The 16,936-nt window shown below is 45.2% G+C and overlaps 1 protein-coding gene across 3 annotated transcripts in view; it reads right to left on the bottom strand.

The window, feature by feature from the left end:
* The window catches only part of BICDL1 (BICD family like cargo adaptor 1), a 95,572-nt gene that overhangs the window by 3,076 nt on the left and 75,560 nt on the right, over positions 1-16,936 (bottom strand). For 2 of the 3 annotated variants that reach the window (XM_069961277.1, XM_069961275.1), the window contains exons 6-9: positions 16,154-16,372; positions 14,318-14,461; positions 13,330-13,460; positions 10,641-10,761 (exon numbers count right to left, since the gene is read on the bottom strand). In XM_069961277.1, coding sequence (XP_069817378.1) covers positions 10,641-10,761; positions 13,330-13,460; positions 14,318-14,461; positions 16,154-16,372 — 615 coding nt within the window. Of the gene's footprint in view, positions 1-51; positions 162-10,640; positions 10,762-13,329; positions 13,461-14,317; positions 14,462-16,153; positions 16,373-16,936 lie in introns of all 3 variants that reach the window. The other variant, XR_011362101.1, reaches the window with a different exon arrangement.

Genomic DNA, 16,936 nt, shown 5'->3' on the forward strand with positions numbered 1-16,936 from the left:
TCCAACATGATGGATAAGCCACGTGTAACACCTATACAGACAAAATCTCACCTCTAAGGCAGGAGGGGGTGTATGATTAAAGTTGTCGATACAGGAACTGAGAAAGGCCATTAGATCAGAAACCAAAGGAGCCAGATAGTGAAAAGCCCTGAGGAAGCAAACTAGAGCCCAGAGACAAGAGAGATGTAAAGATCTAGTGCACTGAAAGCAAAGCTACGCTATTTTTTTAAGTGCCATAAAGAAACAACATATATATCTTATTTTTTTAGATTACATTCTAACTGATCCCAACTTCACAGGTTTGCCCTGAATGTCAGTGCTCAGCAATGTTCAAAAGCCCCATAGAGCAGGGGTAGGGAACCTTGGCTCTCCAGTTGTTGCAAAACTACAACTCCCATCATGCCTGGACAGTTAAAGCTTTGGCTGTCCAGGCATGATGGGAGTTGTAGTTTGGCAACAGTTGGCGAGCCAAGGTTCGCTACCCCTGCCATAGAGAGTGAATGGAGTGCTGGTGACACATATGCACATACGTGTGCACCTATTAGACCCTATGTTCACATTTGGTAAGAGACCGACCATTCTGTGATCATCCCGGCTGGTACTGCAGTACGGGGTGGATGATCTTTAGCGCCGCTAATTTCTGATGCAGGAGCATCGTGTACCGCATCAGAACTCCCCACTGCACACAATGGAGTGTGCAGCCGCAGCCGCTCGCTCCATAGTGTGCACTGAGGGTTTTCTGCGGCCGCTATTTACTGCATAACTGCCACAGAAAACTGACATGTCAGTTTCTTGCAGCACCGCTAGGGATCATGGACGAAGTGTATACTATGTGTATACACTCTGGCCGGGATTCCCTCAGTCTGCAGCACTACGTAAGTACCGCAGAAATCACAGCCGTTGTAACAACGGCCGTGATTTCTGAGGAACTTACGTAGTGTGAACATAGCCTTAGGGTGGGTTCACACATAAGGGAATCACAGCGGATTTAACGCAGCTAAATCTGCTGTGATTCCCTTACTGTCAATTTGATTAGGGTTACATACTCGCAGCAGAATTTTCATCCCGCTGCGAGTATGTTAAGCACCATCCCCTTTAACCCGGTGAATACTTTAGCCATCTGTGCTCCGGCCTGCTTCTGTGGCTCCTGGCATCTTGACGTCCCACTCGGCCAATCATTGCGCTGTCCCACTGCACCCACTGATTGGTTGAGTGGGACGACAGGATGCCAGGAGCCCCAGAAGCAGGCCGGAGAACGGACAGGTAAAGTATTCACCGGGTTAAGGGGGATGTCGCTTTACATACTTGCAGCAGGATGAAAATTATGTAAGTATGTAATCCTAATGTAATCCAAACTGACAGTGCTAGGAATGGCAGCGGATTTCGCTGCAATTCCATTATATGTGAACCCACCCATCCCTTACGTCCCACAGCGGCACAATAACGGGGTATTCTTGCCCCTGTGAGCTAGGCAGGACAAAGGAACTTTTAATAGTACCACAAATAAAGTTTTAATAATACAAATAGTAGCTCCTCCTCCCTCCAGTATAAGAGGAGGCGGATCCCCAGAACCAGTGAGTCATTTTTTGTCCTTGTAAGAAGGCAGGACATTTTCCCTCCTCCCTCCCATATGTCTATCTCTTTACAGGGTCTACCTTGTTTCTGTGTACTGCACCTGCCTGTGCAGTATCGTTTTCGGACTTCTTTTCGCCTTCTTTCTATTTCTTTCTATTTTTTTCTATTGCTTGATCCATACCGGTCTTTGGAACGCACTGTGCGTTCCAGGAACCGGAAATGACGTCATTGAAGGTCTCTTCCTCTTTTCCCGGCGGTGGAACGCAGATGCGTTCCACGGACCGGAAGTGATGTCGTTTCCGCTCCTCCTGCGCTCCGAAACCGGAAGTGAGCGCGGCGGCGTCCCTCTGGAGCAGAGCAGGCAGGATGAGCACCGTTTGCAGGTAAATTTAGTCCACAGATGCAAACTTATTAATCTGTGCCTCTGAAATGACTGTTAGACGCCGCCCCCTCCTTGGGAGGAGCTGAATTTTGGCGCCAATGTGTGGTTTTTAAACCCCTCCTTACAGTCTAAATCTTGCTGTCTCTTGTTTGAGCCAGCTTGTGATGAGAACGGTGATTCTTCTGCTTAAGCTGAATACTTTCTCCGCTCAGTAAATTGCGGCCATCTCCTAGATCCAGGTACCTACTGTTCTAGTCTGCGGTATTTGGTGTGTATTGTGTTTTTTCAGTCATGTCTAGGGATTCTGCTACCCGCAAGTCCTCTACTAAAAAACACCATCTGGTATGTAGACAGTGTGAAATACCTCTACCTGATGATAGCGAATTTACCACCTGTGCATCATGTCGCCCCAAGATCCAGGTAGGACAAACCTTATATCCTTGTTTAGCACCTGCTCTCGGATACCAGATAAAAATAGTGCAAAGATGAACCTACTATTCAGGATGTAGTAATCTGGGTCAGTGATCTGGTACATAATTCAATCAACGGTTTAAAAGAATCCTTGCCCAGGTATTTATATTTCTATATAAATATAGACAAATGTGGGAACAGAGGTAATTCAGTTTTTTTCCTTCCTTAGGAAGAGACCTAGAACAGAGAACTCCTCTCCCTCTGCATCCCTTGAAGGTTACAAGGTCTTTTGATGATTTTGATGAAGAGGAAGATAAAGAGAAAGAAAAATTCTTATTTAACTCTGAAAATATTTCTAAACTGGTCAGACTTGTACGTAATGTCACACAGCCCGACCAGGAGGAACCTTCCTCCTCCAACTCTAAAGCTTTTGGCATGGATAACTTTATTTATGACCTTATTACTGCAGAATGGAAGAAGCCAGACAAGGCTCCTGCCATTAGCAAAAGATTCTGGGCATTGTTTCCTATTGATGAGGATCAATTTGAATCCTGGATTGATCCCCCTAAAGTGGATATGGCTATAGCCAAATTATCTAAGAAAATAATTGTGCCTTCAGATGATAATACGACCCTTAGAGACCCTATGGATCGTAGAATCGAAGCATCTTTAAAGAGAGCCTACTCAGCAGCGGTCGGCCAGACCTCCATAGCTGTGTCTAACCACCAAGTTACTAAGGCTATGAAGATTTGGTTAGACAAGATCCAAGAGGATATAGATTCTGGTGTGGCTAGAGATACTATCTTATCTTCTTTTAGAAAAATTAACCTAGCCATGGATTATATGTCTGACTCTGCCTCCCATCAGGCCAGACTCGCTGCCCGTTCTATGGCATTATCTTCTGCTGCTCGGAGGGCTTTGTGGCTTCGCCCTTGGCCGGGTGATAACCCTTCTAAATTTAATATGTGTAAGGCTAGGTTCACACTGCGTTTTCAGCATCTGTTTAACGGATCCGTTTTTTTTAACGTCCAGAAAAATAGGGTCAGCAACGTTTTTTGGTCCGTTTTGGTCCACCAAAAAAAACGGATCCGTTTTTTTTTTATAATGGAAGTCAATGGAAAAACGGATGCACACAAATGAATCCGTTTTTTGCAATCCGTTTTTCATGCGTTTTTTCAAAAAAACAGATGCGTTAAACGGATGCTGAAAACGCAGTGTGAACCTAGCCTAACTTGGAATTTTCCCCAGGCAGGCTCTTTGGGTCAGAGCTGGATACCCTAATGTTGGAACTCTCTGACAAAAAGGGAAAATCTCTCCCTCCTGTCAAGAAGCCCTTTCGGTACAGGAGAGAAAGATCTCCGCAGGGGGGCAGACAGGGCCGCTTTCGTGGCAGAGGTAGAGGGTATGGAGGATACAGACGAGGAGGATCCTCTAAGAGAGGAAAATCCTCACCCAGAGGTAAAGACTTCTGACGCCAGTTTGCCGGTAGGGGGTCGCCTATCCCAGTTTCTCCCAGAGTGGGAAAAATCAATAAAGGATATTTGGGTTTTGAACATTATCAGAAGAGGCTATGTTCTTTCTTTAAATCCCCTACCGCCGAGAAGATTTCTAGTTTCATCACGTCATCATCCAGAGAAACAGAGACTGTTGGAACAGTCCATCCGGGAACTAATCCAGCTATCTGCCGTGGAACCTGTGCCAGTCAACGAGAGAGGTCAAGGAGTTTATTCTCCAGTTTTCCTGGTACCCAAACCTTCGGGAAAGAACAGGTTAATAATAGATCTCAGATACCTAAACAAGTTCATGAACAAGACCAGTTTCCGGATGGAAACGATAAAGTCAGTGAAGATGAACCTAAACAGGGGAGACTTTATGGCGTCTCTCGATTTAAAAGACGCATATTTCCATATACCAATTTACAGAGAGCACAGAAAATTTCTTCGGGTGGCTGTTCACATGGGGGACCAGGTTCAACATCTCCAGTTCAAGGTCCTTCCTTTTGGAATCACATCAGCCCCGTTCGTATTCACAAAAGTGATATCCTCGGTAGTGGCCGTATTGAGGATGCAAGGCGTAAATGTAATACCCTACTTAGACGACTGGCTCATCATAGCAAGATCTCAGGAGCAACTCAATCTAGACGTAAACTCCATATTGAACTTCCTGACCTCTCTAGGTTGGTTAGTAAATTGGGAAAAGTCGGATCTCATACCCTCCACAGTCAAGAGATACCTCGGGTTTGTCATAAACTCCCAGGACATGAGACTGGACCTCACTCCAGAAAGGAAATTGAGGATTATGGAAGGGTACCGATTTTTGAGAACCCCTCGTCTAGTCTCATTCAGAACTCTGATGAGATATCTGGGTCTTCTGTCCTCTTCCGCAGAAGCGGTTCCTTGGGCCCTCTGGCATCTGAGACCACTGCAGTCAGAAGTACTTCAGAGATGGAACAAGAGGACGACGTCTCTAGACAAGAAGATCAGACTTTCTCTGGCTACAAGAAAATCTCTACAGTGGTGGGCACATGTAAAAGACGGAGCCAATATAGAAGAACCAACTTGGACATTCCTTACTACAGATGCCTCGGGCTCAGGATGGGGAGCTCACCTAGAAGGCAGAAGACTTCAGGGAACGTGGACTGGATCAGAAAGAACCCTCTCTTCAAATCAGCTAGAACTACGAGCCATATACGAAGCACTTATACGTCTATCTCCTCAAATTCAGAATCAGGCAATCAAAGTAAGAACCAACAACATCTCCGCAGTTTATTATCTAAACAAACAAGGAGGCACCAGATCCAAGACGCTTCTTGGAGAGGTGGGGAAAATTCTAAACTGGGCGGAGTCGAACCTAACCAGATTGACTGCAGTCCACATAAGAGGGACTCTGAATATAGTAGCCGACAGGCTCAGTCGAAATATGGCTGTCCCAGGGGAATGGTCTCTGAACCCTGTGATATTCAGCCAAATAACAGACAGATGGGGTCTACCAGAGATAGACCTGATGGCAACACGCTTCAATGCGAAAGTCCCGAGGTTCTGCTCTCTCTATCAGGAGGACGATCCAGTAGCAGTGGACGCGATGACAATAACCTGGAGATTCAAACTCGCATACATATTTCCACCGACGGCTATGATTCCGAGAGTATTACTGAAAATCAGACAAGACCAGACCTCAGTTATAGCGATAATACCTTTTTGGCCGAAGAGGTCTTGGTTCACCCAGCTCCTGACAATGAGCAGAGAAACATATTGGAAATTGCCATCTCAGCAGAACCTGGTATCTCAGGGCACGCAGCTCTGCCAGAACCTGGGGTATCTTCATCTGACGGCTTGGAGACTAATCGGTCCTTATTAAGGTCTAAAGGGTTTTCTAGCAGAGTAGTAGACACACTTTCTCATTCGAGAAGTGAGGCAATTAATAAATCATATGCTAGAGTCAGCAGAATATTCCAATCTTGGTGTTCTCCTAGACAAATAGACCCCTATAACCCTTCAATTCCAGAGATCTTAGAATTCCTACAGGATGGATTTGATAAAGGATTATCTCCAAATACCCTAAAGGTCCAATTGGCAGCTCTCTCGGTCCATCTTCAGAAGAGACTTCTGCAGATTCAAGAGGTAAAGGGTTTTATTAGAGCCATCACTAGACTTCGCCCTAGGGTCTGTAGACCTGTGAATCAGTGGGACTTATCCCTCGTCTTAAAGGCTCTAACTAAAGAACCCTTCGAACCGTTAGAATCAATACCTCTGAAGATGATTACTCTAAAGACTGTCTTCCTTCTGGCTATAACATCTGCCAAGAGAATAGGAGAACTGCAGGCTCTGGCATCCACGGAACCCTATACTATCTTTTTAGAGGACAGGGTGCTTTTACGATTTTTACCAAATTTCGCACCTAAGTGTCCTTCCTTCACTAACCTGAACCAGATGATTTCGATTTCCAAATTACCTTCTGGATTAATATCTGAGGACCCAGAATTGGCAAGCCTGGATGTCGTCAGGTGCCTAAAGATCTACCTGGAAAGAACCAGAGAACTTAGAAAGTCAGAGAACCTCTTTATATCCTTTATGGGGAATAACAAAGGCAAGAAAGCCTCCAAGCCATCTATTTCCCGTTGGATTTCGGAATGTATCAATATCTGCTACATGATCAATAATCAAGATCCTCCAGGATTCACGAAAGCTCATTCCACCAGAGCTGTGGCAGTTTCTTGGGCAGAAAGAGCCCTGATACCGCTGGAACAGATCTGCTTGGCAGCTGCCTGGTCTACGCCTCGTACCTTCTTTAAACATTACAGAATAGGAGAAGCTATTCCAGATTTTTCCACCTCGGTGGTGAATTCAGCCTTTCAACAATCCCAACCCTAGGGGACTTAAGAGTACGTGATAAATCCCCGTTATTGTGCCGCTGTGGGACGTAAGGGAAGGGTACATTTGATGGATAATGTGTTTTCCCTTAGTCCCATCAGCGGCACAACTTCCCGCCCTTTGTGGATTAAGTTTTTTTCTTGAATTGTGTTATCTACTATATAAGGACTCACTGGTTGTGGGGATCCGCCTCCTCTTATACTGGAGGGAGGAGGAGCTACTATTTGTATTATTAAAACTTTATTTGTGGTACTATTAAAAGTTCCTTTGTCCTGCCTAGCTCACAGGGGCAAGAATACCCCGTTATTGTGCCGCTGATGGGACTAAGGGAAAACACATTATCCATCAAATGTACCCTTATATAGTTTTTTTTAATTAAAGTGTAACTTTCATCTTTTGCAGGTGACAGGACACGCTGTCAAAATCTTACAGCAGCGCTCCCTGTGGAGGTGCATGCTGGAAATCTTATATCAGCGCAGTGGACTGCATTGTATACAACGACACTGCCAGAAGATTTACGTCTCCAATGCGTGCCTGTACAGGGAGCGTGGTGGCAGGATTTCGACAGCGTATCCTGCCGCCTGCAAACATGATAGTTACATTTTAAGTTTATGGCTAAAGCCAGGATTAAATCCACAATATGTGAAAGGCTGTTTTCTGCAAAATGGTAAATGATGAGCATGTTCATAATTTGGAGGATTGTAATCAATTATGGCCGTTATTCTATACGATGTGGGCACTGCCGGCCAATTTCCTATTGACTTTTATGGAGTACACTATTAGTACTAAAAATACTGCAGTTGTTTGGTATTATTTTTAAAATGTCGCAACAGGCACTGCGTTCAAATGCCCTGTCCGACAGCTATAAGGTATTGGAGAGGGTTTATATAGGGTAAGGAAGCGGATTGGTTTCCTTCTCACAGTGAACCCTACCCCTCTATTTAGTCATGCTGTAGACTGAAAAAATGTGTGAATTCAGTCTGCAAACACCAATCCCCTCTGTTATAATTCTCTTGTAGTGACCCTAGAACAGTTGTCAAGTGCTGTTAAAATTTTTTTCAAGCGCTCAGGCTTGATGAAAAATAATCATCTGCTGCTGCAGTTCTGATGGTGCCCGTGTGACACTGTTAGATGCTGTTAGGTAAAGGAGACACGTGGTGCCTTTCATATATCCATCTGTGCTTCCAGAATGTAGAAAAATGCTTTTATTCTCTAAGGGTGGGTTCAGACTATAGAATTCTCGCAGATAAATTCAGCGGAATTCCGTAGCCTGTACGCGCTCACGGCTGCACACCATTCCGCCGACTCCATAGACACCATTCTATGGGCCGGCTGATACCGCATTCCGCCAAAAAAATTGACGTGACAATTCTTTCGACGGAATGCAGAATCAGCCGGCCCATAGAATGGTGTCTATGGAGCCGGCAGAAAGGCGCGCGGCCGTGAGCGCGTACAGGCAACGCAATTCCGCAGAATTTATCCGCTGGATTGATTGATTGACACCTGGAAGCGGAGTTCCAGCAGGCTCAGGTATGGGAGGGGGGAGTGAGGAGGTGTTACAGCATGCTGCACTTAAGGAACTCGGGAAAGCCTCTGACTCTTTTAAGTATAGAATAAAAGTACTCTTCTATGTTATAGAAAAACAGACAGATCTATGAGAGGTACAATGTGTCTCCCTGACCCAGGGGGGATTCATGGGGCCCCATAGCAAGTAACTGTACGGGGCCCCCACCTAACTCACATGACCCAGGGCTGTCCCGCAGTGTTCCGTTCTCCCAGATCCCCGGGGTCAGGGTGTGGATTGTGGGTGGAGTATTGTGGCAGCAGCTGTGGGCCCTGCAGAGAGTATGTTTCTTCTGGGGGGAAGAACGTGGCAGCTAGTACCATGGAAGCAGGCCACCTGTTTTGCCAAAAGGGGGGGAGGGCCCCCCTGTCGCACAGGCCTCATAGAGGTTGCGTGGTCTGCTTCTATGGTAGCTACACCACTGCCCTGGCCTAACAGCTATTTAAAGAGTCACTGTCGTATTTTTTTTTTTTGCAGAAATCAATAGTCCAGGCGATTTTAAGAAACTTTGTAATTGGGTTTATTAGCCAAATTTGCCATTATCTGCATGTAAAAAGCCTTTTCCCAGGTCCCCCCCTCCTTCCTCTTTTTCATCCACTCTGAAAAATCTGAAAATTGTGACTTGTTGCAGGAGACGTCCCCTGTCTGTTCTAGGGAGAGGGGAGGGGGGAGGAGGAAGGAGGGAGTTAGCCGGCAGCAGAAAGCAGATAACAGAGGATTACAGGCACGGAGCTGGGTGACAGCTGTAATCCGAGCTCAGACAGGTCACTGGTGATGGTCAGAACAGATAACGAGTGAGGGATTTGTAGATTAACTCTTTGTTGTCCTGTTTTGGTCTTTTCTTTAGCTCTCTCCATAGGAGAACAATGAAGACAGGGGGGAGAGCTTCAAACTGCTTTTTCATGATAAAAATGCATTTTTCGGATAATAAACCCAATTACAAAGCTTCTTAAAATCGCCTGGACTATTGATTTCTGCAAAAAAAAAATTCACGACAGTGACACTTTAAGGCTGCATTCACACGTTCATTTTTCCGCACGGAACACAAACGTGGAATGCCTGTAACAGACTTCTCCCCCCGCACGGGCAGCATCTGTGATGAGATGCTGGGAGCGGGGGAACTGTACAGATATGCGCCACGCTGTAATGAATCAGCTGCATGGTGCATATCTGTACATATCTTCCAGCCGTCAATTACTGGTAGTAAGAAGAGGGGTCAGAACATCTGTGATGTCACCCCAAGCAAGATCCGAGTGGCGCCGTGGGACACCGATCATCATTAAGAATATGTGCCAGCCTGCAGCGTGGGGAAGAATTAAAAAAAATGGACTGCTACTCTAAACGGAATCTTACAACTCTAATTCACATTCCAAACTGCTGACACTTAGCTGTTAGATCTAAGAGACACATGGTAAATTTCGGCTTATAGCTGACTGTCAGCGAAGAAGGATCAGGTATGGGAGGGGTAGTCAGGAGGTATTCCACCTGCAGCAGTTCAGGAGCTTGGGAAAGCCTCTCTGACACTTGTCATTGGAGAATAAAAGCATTTTTCTATGCTCTGGAAGGACGAAAGGATATATGACAGGTACTATGTGTCTCCTTGACATAACAGTGTCAGTAGTATGGAGCGTGAATTGCATCGGACAGATTCTTTCACAATAGGGATGAATAACGTGTAGTTCTATGTCTTACAGCAGTTGCACCTACTTGCATTATGCAAACTTTCTTTTCTTCTATTCTGTCAATGTGCATTTTAATACAAACCAGCCCAGTGAAGAAAAAAAAATCCAGTCTAGGTATGAAAAGGAATAAAACCCTCCACATTAGTATTTATCACATTTATACATTCCTGTGGTCCTCATCCATCCTGATGGCCTGATGTTCCTGCTAAAGTCACATGGCTAAAAGTTGTTATTTAGCCAATTATTTTATACAATACCTTGGTCTCACTGAAAGGCGAGATTACAGCTGCTTATTAATGTCTATAGAGGGGGAAGGAAGGAGAGAATGGGAGAGGTTCCAGCAGCTGGTCTCAGTACTGCTCTATAATGTCCTCCATGCTACTGCTGTCTCTACGCTACATTCATACAGGAAAGCAGGGGCCCCTTTCTTTTGTTCACAGTGTATTAGGGGATATTATAGCTACTATTCTCCACCTGCTTGCACAGGGACATCTAAAAAGGAACCTATAGATAAAACTGTAAATAGTGCTGCTCCTTATGTACATATGACATATGACAATCCTGCAAGATTTGTTGAAAGGTTAGCGGCCATTTAGAACTTTTTTTTATAAAAGATAAGTTTATTATAAAAGCAGCAAATAGAATAAAGCCCCTACCTGCCAAGCCTCCAGCTGCTGGGAAAGATTCAGCTTTTGCTGAATGGCATCTAGTAGCTGAGTGTTCAGTGACATCAAATCATTTCTACATATTGTCAGCTCTGTTTCCACTGCATTTTTCCTGAATTGAAAAGAATTTCATATTAATGCACATGATCTTTGATGAAGGAAAGTAAATCTAAGCAGCTTTCATGCTATCTACAGAAAAACAGCAGTGTGTAATCCTTTACCATATAATGTGATGACATTTTATGTGCACAGAGGTCCTGTATTTGTCCCGATACATGTTGATAGTTTGCCAAGGCTGGGTTCATATACGTCTGGAGCATCATGCTCAGTTTTTTTTATTTAAAGTGGTTGTTTGGTTGGGACTCTTTTCATGTATATGTTGCAGTGAAATTATAGAATTAGGGATCTGATCAAATCCCGGGAAATGATGGAATGACCGTGCCGTTCTATTATTTCCCCCCGCATAGAATTCGCTTACCGTATCGTCTTGCCTCTCGGCTCCCCCGGCCTGTCCGCTCTGCTCCCCGTCCGCCACTGCCGCCTCTCTGCTCCCTGTTCCGCTCGTTTCCTCTGCTACGCGCCTCCTGCTCCCTGTCCGCCCTCGCTGCCGTATGCCTGCTGGGAGGTGTGCCGCTCTGCTCCCCGTCTGCCCCTGGTCTCGTCCGCCCCACACCCATATGCCTGCCGGGGAGGTGTGCCGCTCCGCTCCCCCGTCCGCCCCGCCGCCATATGCCTGCCGGGGAGGTGTGCCGCTCTGCTCCTCCCTCCGCCCCACCCCATATACCTGCCGGGGAGGTGTGCCGCTCCGCCCCCGGTCCAGTCTGCCCCGACACCATATGCCTGCCGGGAAGGCGTGCCACTCTGCTCCCCCTGTCCGCCTCCAAACATGGAGACGGGCGACTCCTCGATCGTTCATTCTGTCATTTCCTTGAAAGGGGTCAGGCATTTGATCGAATCCCTAGGGAAATGATGGAACGGCGTATTCATTTAATCATTTCCCGGGATTGGATCAAATCCCTGGATTCTATCATTTTACTGCAACATATATACACGGAGGAGGTGAATAAAAAAAATAAGTACTCATCTTTCTGAATCCTGCGCCACCAGCATTATGCTACTCTGGTCCCCGCTAAATGGGGATACCTGGTGATGTCACAAGCCCACCCAGTAGGACACTGCTGCAGCCACTGTGGGCAGGCCAGTAACATCACAAACCCCCAACCCAGAAGAGTTTTTTTTTTTTAATTCACTCAGTCCCCAGGCATATACCTCAAAGGTATCCTGCCCAGACAACCCCTTCAAAACTGAGCACACCTGATGCCACTACAAAATGCCCCAGTTGACATCTTCTCATACATTTTGTACTGAAAGTTCAGCATAGGGTAAAATCCATGGCAGATGCTGCACCATGCCAAGGGTCTGAAAATCTGCATCACGAATTGAAACACAAGATTAGAACGTGGATTTACTGTGGATCACTAATATAGGAGTGCCACTTGTAACAGCACATGTATAGGCTATGTTCACACAATGTACTTTTTATGAAAAGAATAGCCATTGTTTTCATAATAAAATATGCGTTGCATTGAAGTCAATGCAAACATTGGCATATTTCACACAATGTATAAAACAACGGCTGTTGTTTGCTACGGCTGTCGGAATAATGATCATGTTTCCGTCTGTTGTCTATAGTCTTCAATTATTTCTTTATTTACAACAACGGCCATTGTTTTGAGTGCCAAACAACGCCCGTCGTTTGTACAGCGTGCAAACATAGCCATAAAGTGTATATCACTTAAACCACCCCACTACATGATACACATACTATCCATACTATTCTTACAGCTTGTACTAAAATAATATAAAATATGAGGGCATGTGCACACTACGGAATCCCGACGGAACATCCGCCGCAGATTCCGCAGCTCGCACCCTCTCGTGGACGCTGGCGGCCACGCGCGTCTCTGCTGCTCCCATAGACTTCATTCTATAGTTTGACAGATTTTGCCTTCCGCTCATTCTTCGGGCGGACGGAGCAATGTGTCAAACCACTGAATGAAGTCTATGGGAGCAGCGGAGACGTGCACGGCCGCCAACCTCTGCAGAGTTCGTCGGGATTCTGTAATGTGCACATACCCTTAGACTCCTGAGACAACATAAAAGAGGTCTCTCCATTAAAGGGGTTTCGGGAATAACATAAAACCATTCGCCTTGCCTGCCTTTGCAGTAAAACAATAAACAAGCCCATATTTGCCCCCACCGCTCCCCTGCGGCTCTCTAGCATCGGCTTCCAATAACATCCCACTCCCCGCTAAGCCAATCACAGAGCTGAACAGGGAAGTGTGACATCATAGAAAGCCATCAGAACAAGAAAAAAAAAACTAGGACCGCAAGATCGCAGAGTGGCAGAGGTAGGCAGGAGGCACGGTTTTATATTTTCTTAGAAACCCCCTTTATAGCATACCCTTACATATGTCTCTCAGAAATGTTGCACTGTTGGAAGTGCAGCTGCTGGGATCCCACCAATGCGTGTTGCATACAATGCTAGAATATACATTATATGGCATATCAATTAGCAGCTTAGGCCACCAGAACAATTGCTGTAAAGAACAAGGATCCTTCAGTGTAGGCAGGAATCTAAGCATGGCTGACAGTGTGAATGTGTGACAATTCTGATTACTTGGCTATAGCTTCATCTCGATCCTTTATGGCCTTCAGTAGCTGTTCATGTGTGTCAGTATTCTGGGTAAGCTCCAGCAGGTGGTCCCGCTCTTCTTTTAGTGCAGTCATTTCCACACTTAGTAACGTTACCTGCCAAGAAACATGATATGGTTGTTGTTGGGAGTCGGATAAATCTTCAAGCACAAAATAAAAAGGTTTCCACAATACTGAATGTGTACTTCTAAATATTAAAGTGATACTGTCACCCCCCTTAGGGTATATGCACACAAAGTAATTCTCACTGAATACTCTGTGCACGCACTCTCGCTTACCTCTCCGCTGACTCCACTATATACTCAGGCAGATTCCGTCGTCCACCCAAAAAATTGACAAGACAATTCTTTGGGCGGACTGTGGAATCCACCTGAGCATATAATGGAGCTGGCAGAGGGGGAGGCGGGAGTGCGTGAGGACGAGCGGTGGATTCTGCATGGAGTATTCAGTGAAAATTACTCTGTGCATATACCCTTACTCTGCACCATCTACAAGCTTAGATTATGCAGATTCGACATATACCTGTATAAAACTTGTCTGTGTCTTCTTTCTACTCTAAAATCGCTTTATTTCATCAGTGGACAGTGTCACCTAGGCGGGGCTTCGTGACTGGGTCCTCTCCCCAGCTAAGAGATGCGGCTGACTGCCATGAAGCCCCGCCCAGTTGACACTGTTACCAATTAAATGAAGCAAGTGTAAAAGGGGGGGAGACAGTATCACTTTAAGTTCCCACGATCAACATGAACTATGAGATTGGGGGAGATTTATCAAACATGGTGTAAAATGAAACTGGCCCAGTTGCCCCTAGCATCCAATCAGATTCCACCTTTCATTCCTCACAGACTCTTTGGAAAATGAAAAGTGGAATCTGATTGGTTGCTAGGGGCTACTGAGCCAGTTTCATTTTAAACCATGTTTGATAACTCTCCCCCAATGTCTCTATTATGTTGTACCTGTTTATGAAGCCGTTGTAGCTCTTCAAAGGTTTGCTTCATTCTTACTTGTTCTCCTTGTAAGAGCTCCCTAAGAGCTTTTGAGTCTTCACTTGTTCGTTTGATTTGTTCCTCCAAACCATCATCTTCACATTTCCGTGAACTCTGTGCCGTAAAATGATGAGATGAGGTATTAGTTCAAATGCAAATAATTATAAGCCTTATGTGGGAAATAACTAATGCATGCAATATGTATAGCAATTCTATACCTATAAATTAATTTTAAGGGTGGGTTCGCACATAACCAAATTGCAGCGACTTCACAGTGGAATCTGCTGCAATTCGCGTACTGACAGTTTGAATAGGATTTCCATACCGCTGCGAGTATGTAATCACCCACCCCTCCCACTTAACCCACAGCCGCCTGGTAAATAGTTTACCAATTCGTGCTCTGGCTTGCTTCTGTGGCTCCCGACTCCCTGACGTCCTACTCAGCCAATCAGTAAGTGTGCCAGGACAGCGTACTGATTGGCTGAGCAGGACGTCAGGATGCTGGGAGTCACAGAAGCAAGCCGGAGCGCAGACCAGTAAAGTATACCCCCGGCTGCTGCGGGTTAAGAAGGATGGCGCTTCACATACCTGCGTCAGGATGAAAACTCTGCTGCGAGTATGTAGACCAATTCAAACTTGCAGTGCAGTGTGAAATCCTCTGTGATTCTCTAATGTGTGAACCCACCCTAAATGGGCACTGTCATTTCAAACAACTTTCCTCCATGTGATAGCCAACATGGTTCCTATCATATTTGTTAATTACTTTATTAACCACAAATTACTCATGACCCCAGAAAAAAAACAGCTCTAAAGTCATGGCCACTAGGTGTTTCACTTCTGTGCAATCTTCTGTCCATTCCCTGTTGTTAGGGCAAATCTGTCTCTATTAACAGCTAGATCTGAAGAAAACAAAATAAAGGAAAATCTGAACAAAATAAAATAGTAGAGTAGAGTAGATGAGCAACAGTAGCAGCTTGGTACAACCCTTTCCTTGCCGTGATCCTGCTGTTCTTTCTTTTCTGCTCACATAGCACTTTAAATACTCAGTGCATCAGTAACCCCTTCTCCCTAACACTCCATCTATTGTAGAGTACTGTGTAAAACTGTGTGTTCTACTAGCAAGCAGCAGGGCTCTGGTTTCGCTCCTTGAAATGGAGAGAATGAAAACTAGCACCATGGAAGAGACTCTCAGGGTCGCAATAACAGCACTGAGAGCAATGGCGTAGCTACCATAGAGGCAGGGTAGGCAGTTGCTATGGGGCCTGTGCAGGAGGGGGGCCCAGGGGGAAAAGGTAAGAGGTGTGTCCTTCTGCTTAACCCCTTATGCACTGCAGTGTGTAAGTGACCCAATGTTTACTTACACGCTGCAACACAAAAAAAGGGTTAACAAGCAGAAGACAGAGATCTCTGCTTCACTGCTCTGATAACCCCTGACCTCTGTCAGCAGTAAAGCAGATATATATATACTCAGTGCTTTGTGTTGTGTGTAAGGGAGGGGGGCCCCTTAAATTTTTTTGCTATGGGGCCAGTGAATCCTAGCTACGCCCCTGACTGAGAGTACTAAAGTCAAACCTTTGAAACAACAGGTACACTTTAAAGTGACTGTACCACTAGGCCCAGGCTGAAGCACTGGAGGCGGGCCGACCCACCCTTAGTGGGAGGAAACCCTAGCCGCTCTATGATAGGGTTCCATTGATTCTAATAGAGTCACGTCATGGAGGGGCTGGGGTTTCTTCCCACTAAGGGTGGGTCGGCCGCCTCCAGTGCTTCAGCCAAGCTTTTGTACATATATGAAGGGTGAAGTACCGCTGCTTCACAAGTATCCAGTATGCTTAATATAAGGCTCTTCAGTTCACTCAGGGCAGTGCGGAGGCTTCCAGCTGGCACATCTTTGGCAGATGAGGTTTCAGAGGATTCATCCATAGAGGAGTCAGTGGACACAGCAGAATCTGCACTTTCATTTCCCCTCAGTTGGCAGCAAAGAGATCGGACCTGGCAATGTGCTTCCCAGAGCTGCAGCCTCAACTGAAAGGACAAACAAAGCAATGGTTATAATATTGGTTGTATATAAACAATCTCACTCAACATAGAAGTAACAATACATCATCAATAATACGGTATAAAGGAATCACACAAAGAACAGCTTTCCCCCTGATTAACAGGGAGGCAGTGCTGTCAGCCACAACATGGCTCTCAACTATTGTACTATTGTATAATTTGTATGCTATTATTTAAAAAAAAAAAACAAAAAAAAAAAACACTTTTTAAAAAAAAATTCTGTCAGCAGCAGCTTACACACTAATGTAACATAGCCTGTGTCTTCTGATAAGATGATATAGAAGGCCTTTGGCCTTTGTTATTATCAGCTCAACAATAAACATAAAGAAAGCAATAAAGACATTGGAATTGTACTGTGTTCCATAATATGTGAGCAGTTTCACCTTCTCTTGACCCAGTATTGATCATGGGCTGATTTATGTCAGTGTATAGAAACATTACATTGTCATTCTGGTTGACAGCTCTTTTTTTTTGCCTATAAAATGTGAACACACCATCACTATTCCAACAGTGCCATCTGTTTCATTCCTT

Source organism: Dendropsophus ebraccatus, chromosome 3, assembly GCF_027789765.1.
Source record: "Dendropsophus ebraccatus isolate aDenEbr1 chromosome 3, aDenEbr1.pat, whole genome shotgun sequence".
In the NCBI taxonomy this organism is placed as follows: Eukaryota; Metazoa; Chordata; class Amphibia; order Anura; family Hylidae; genus Dendropsophus; species Dendropsophus ebraccatus.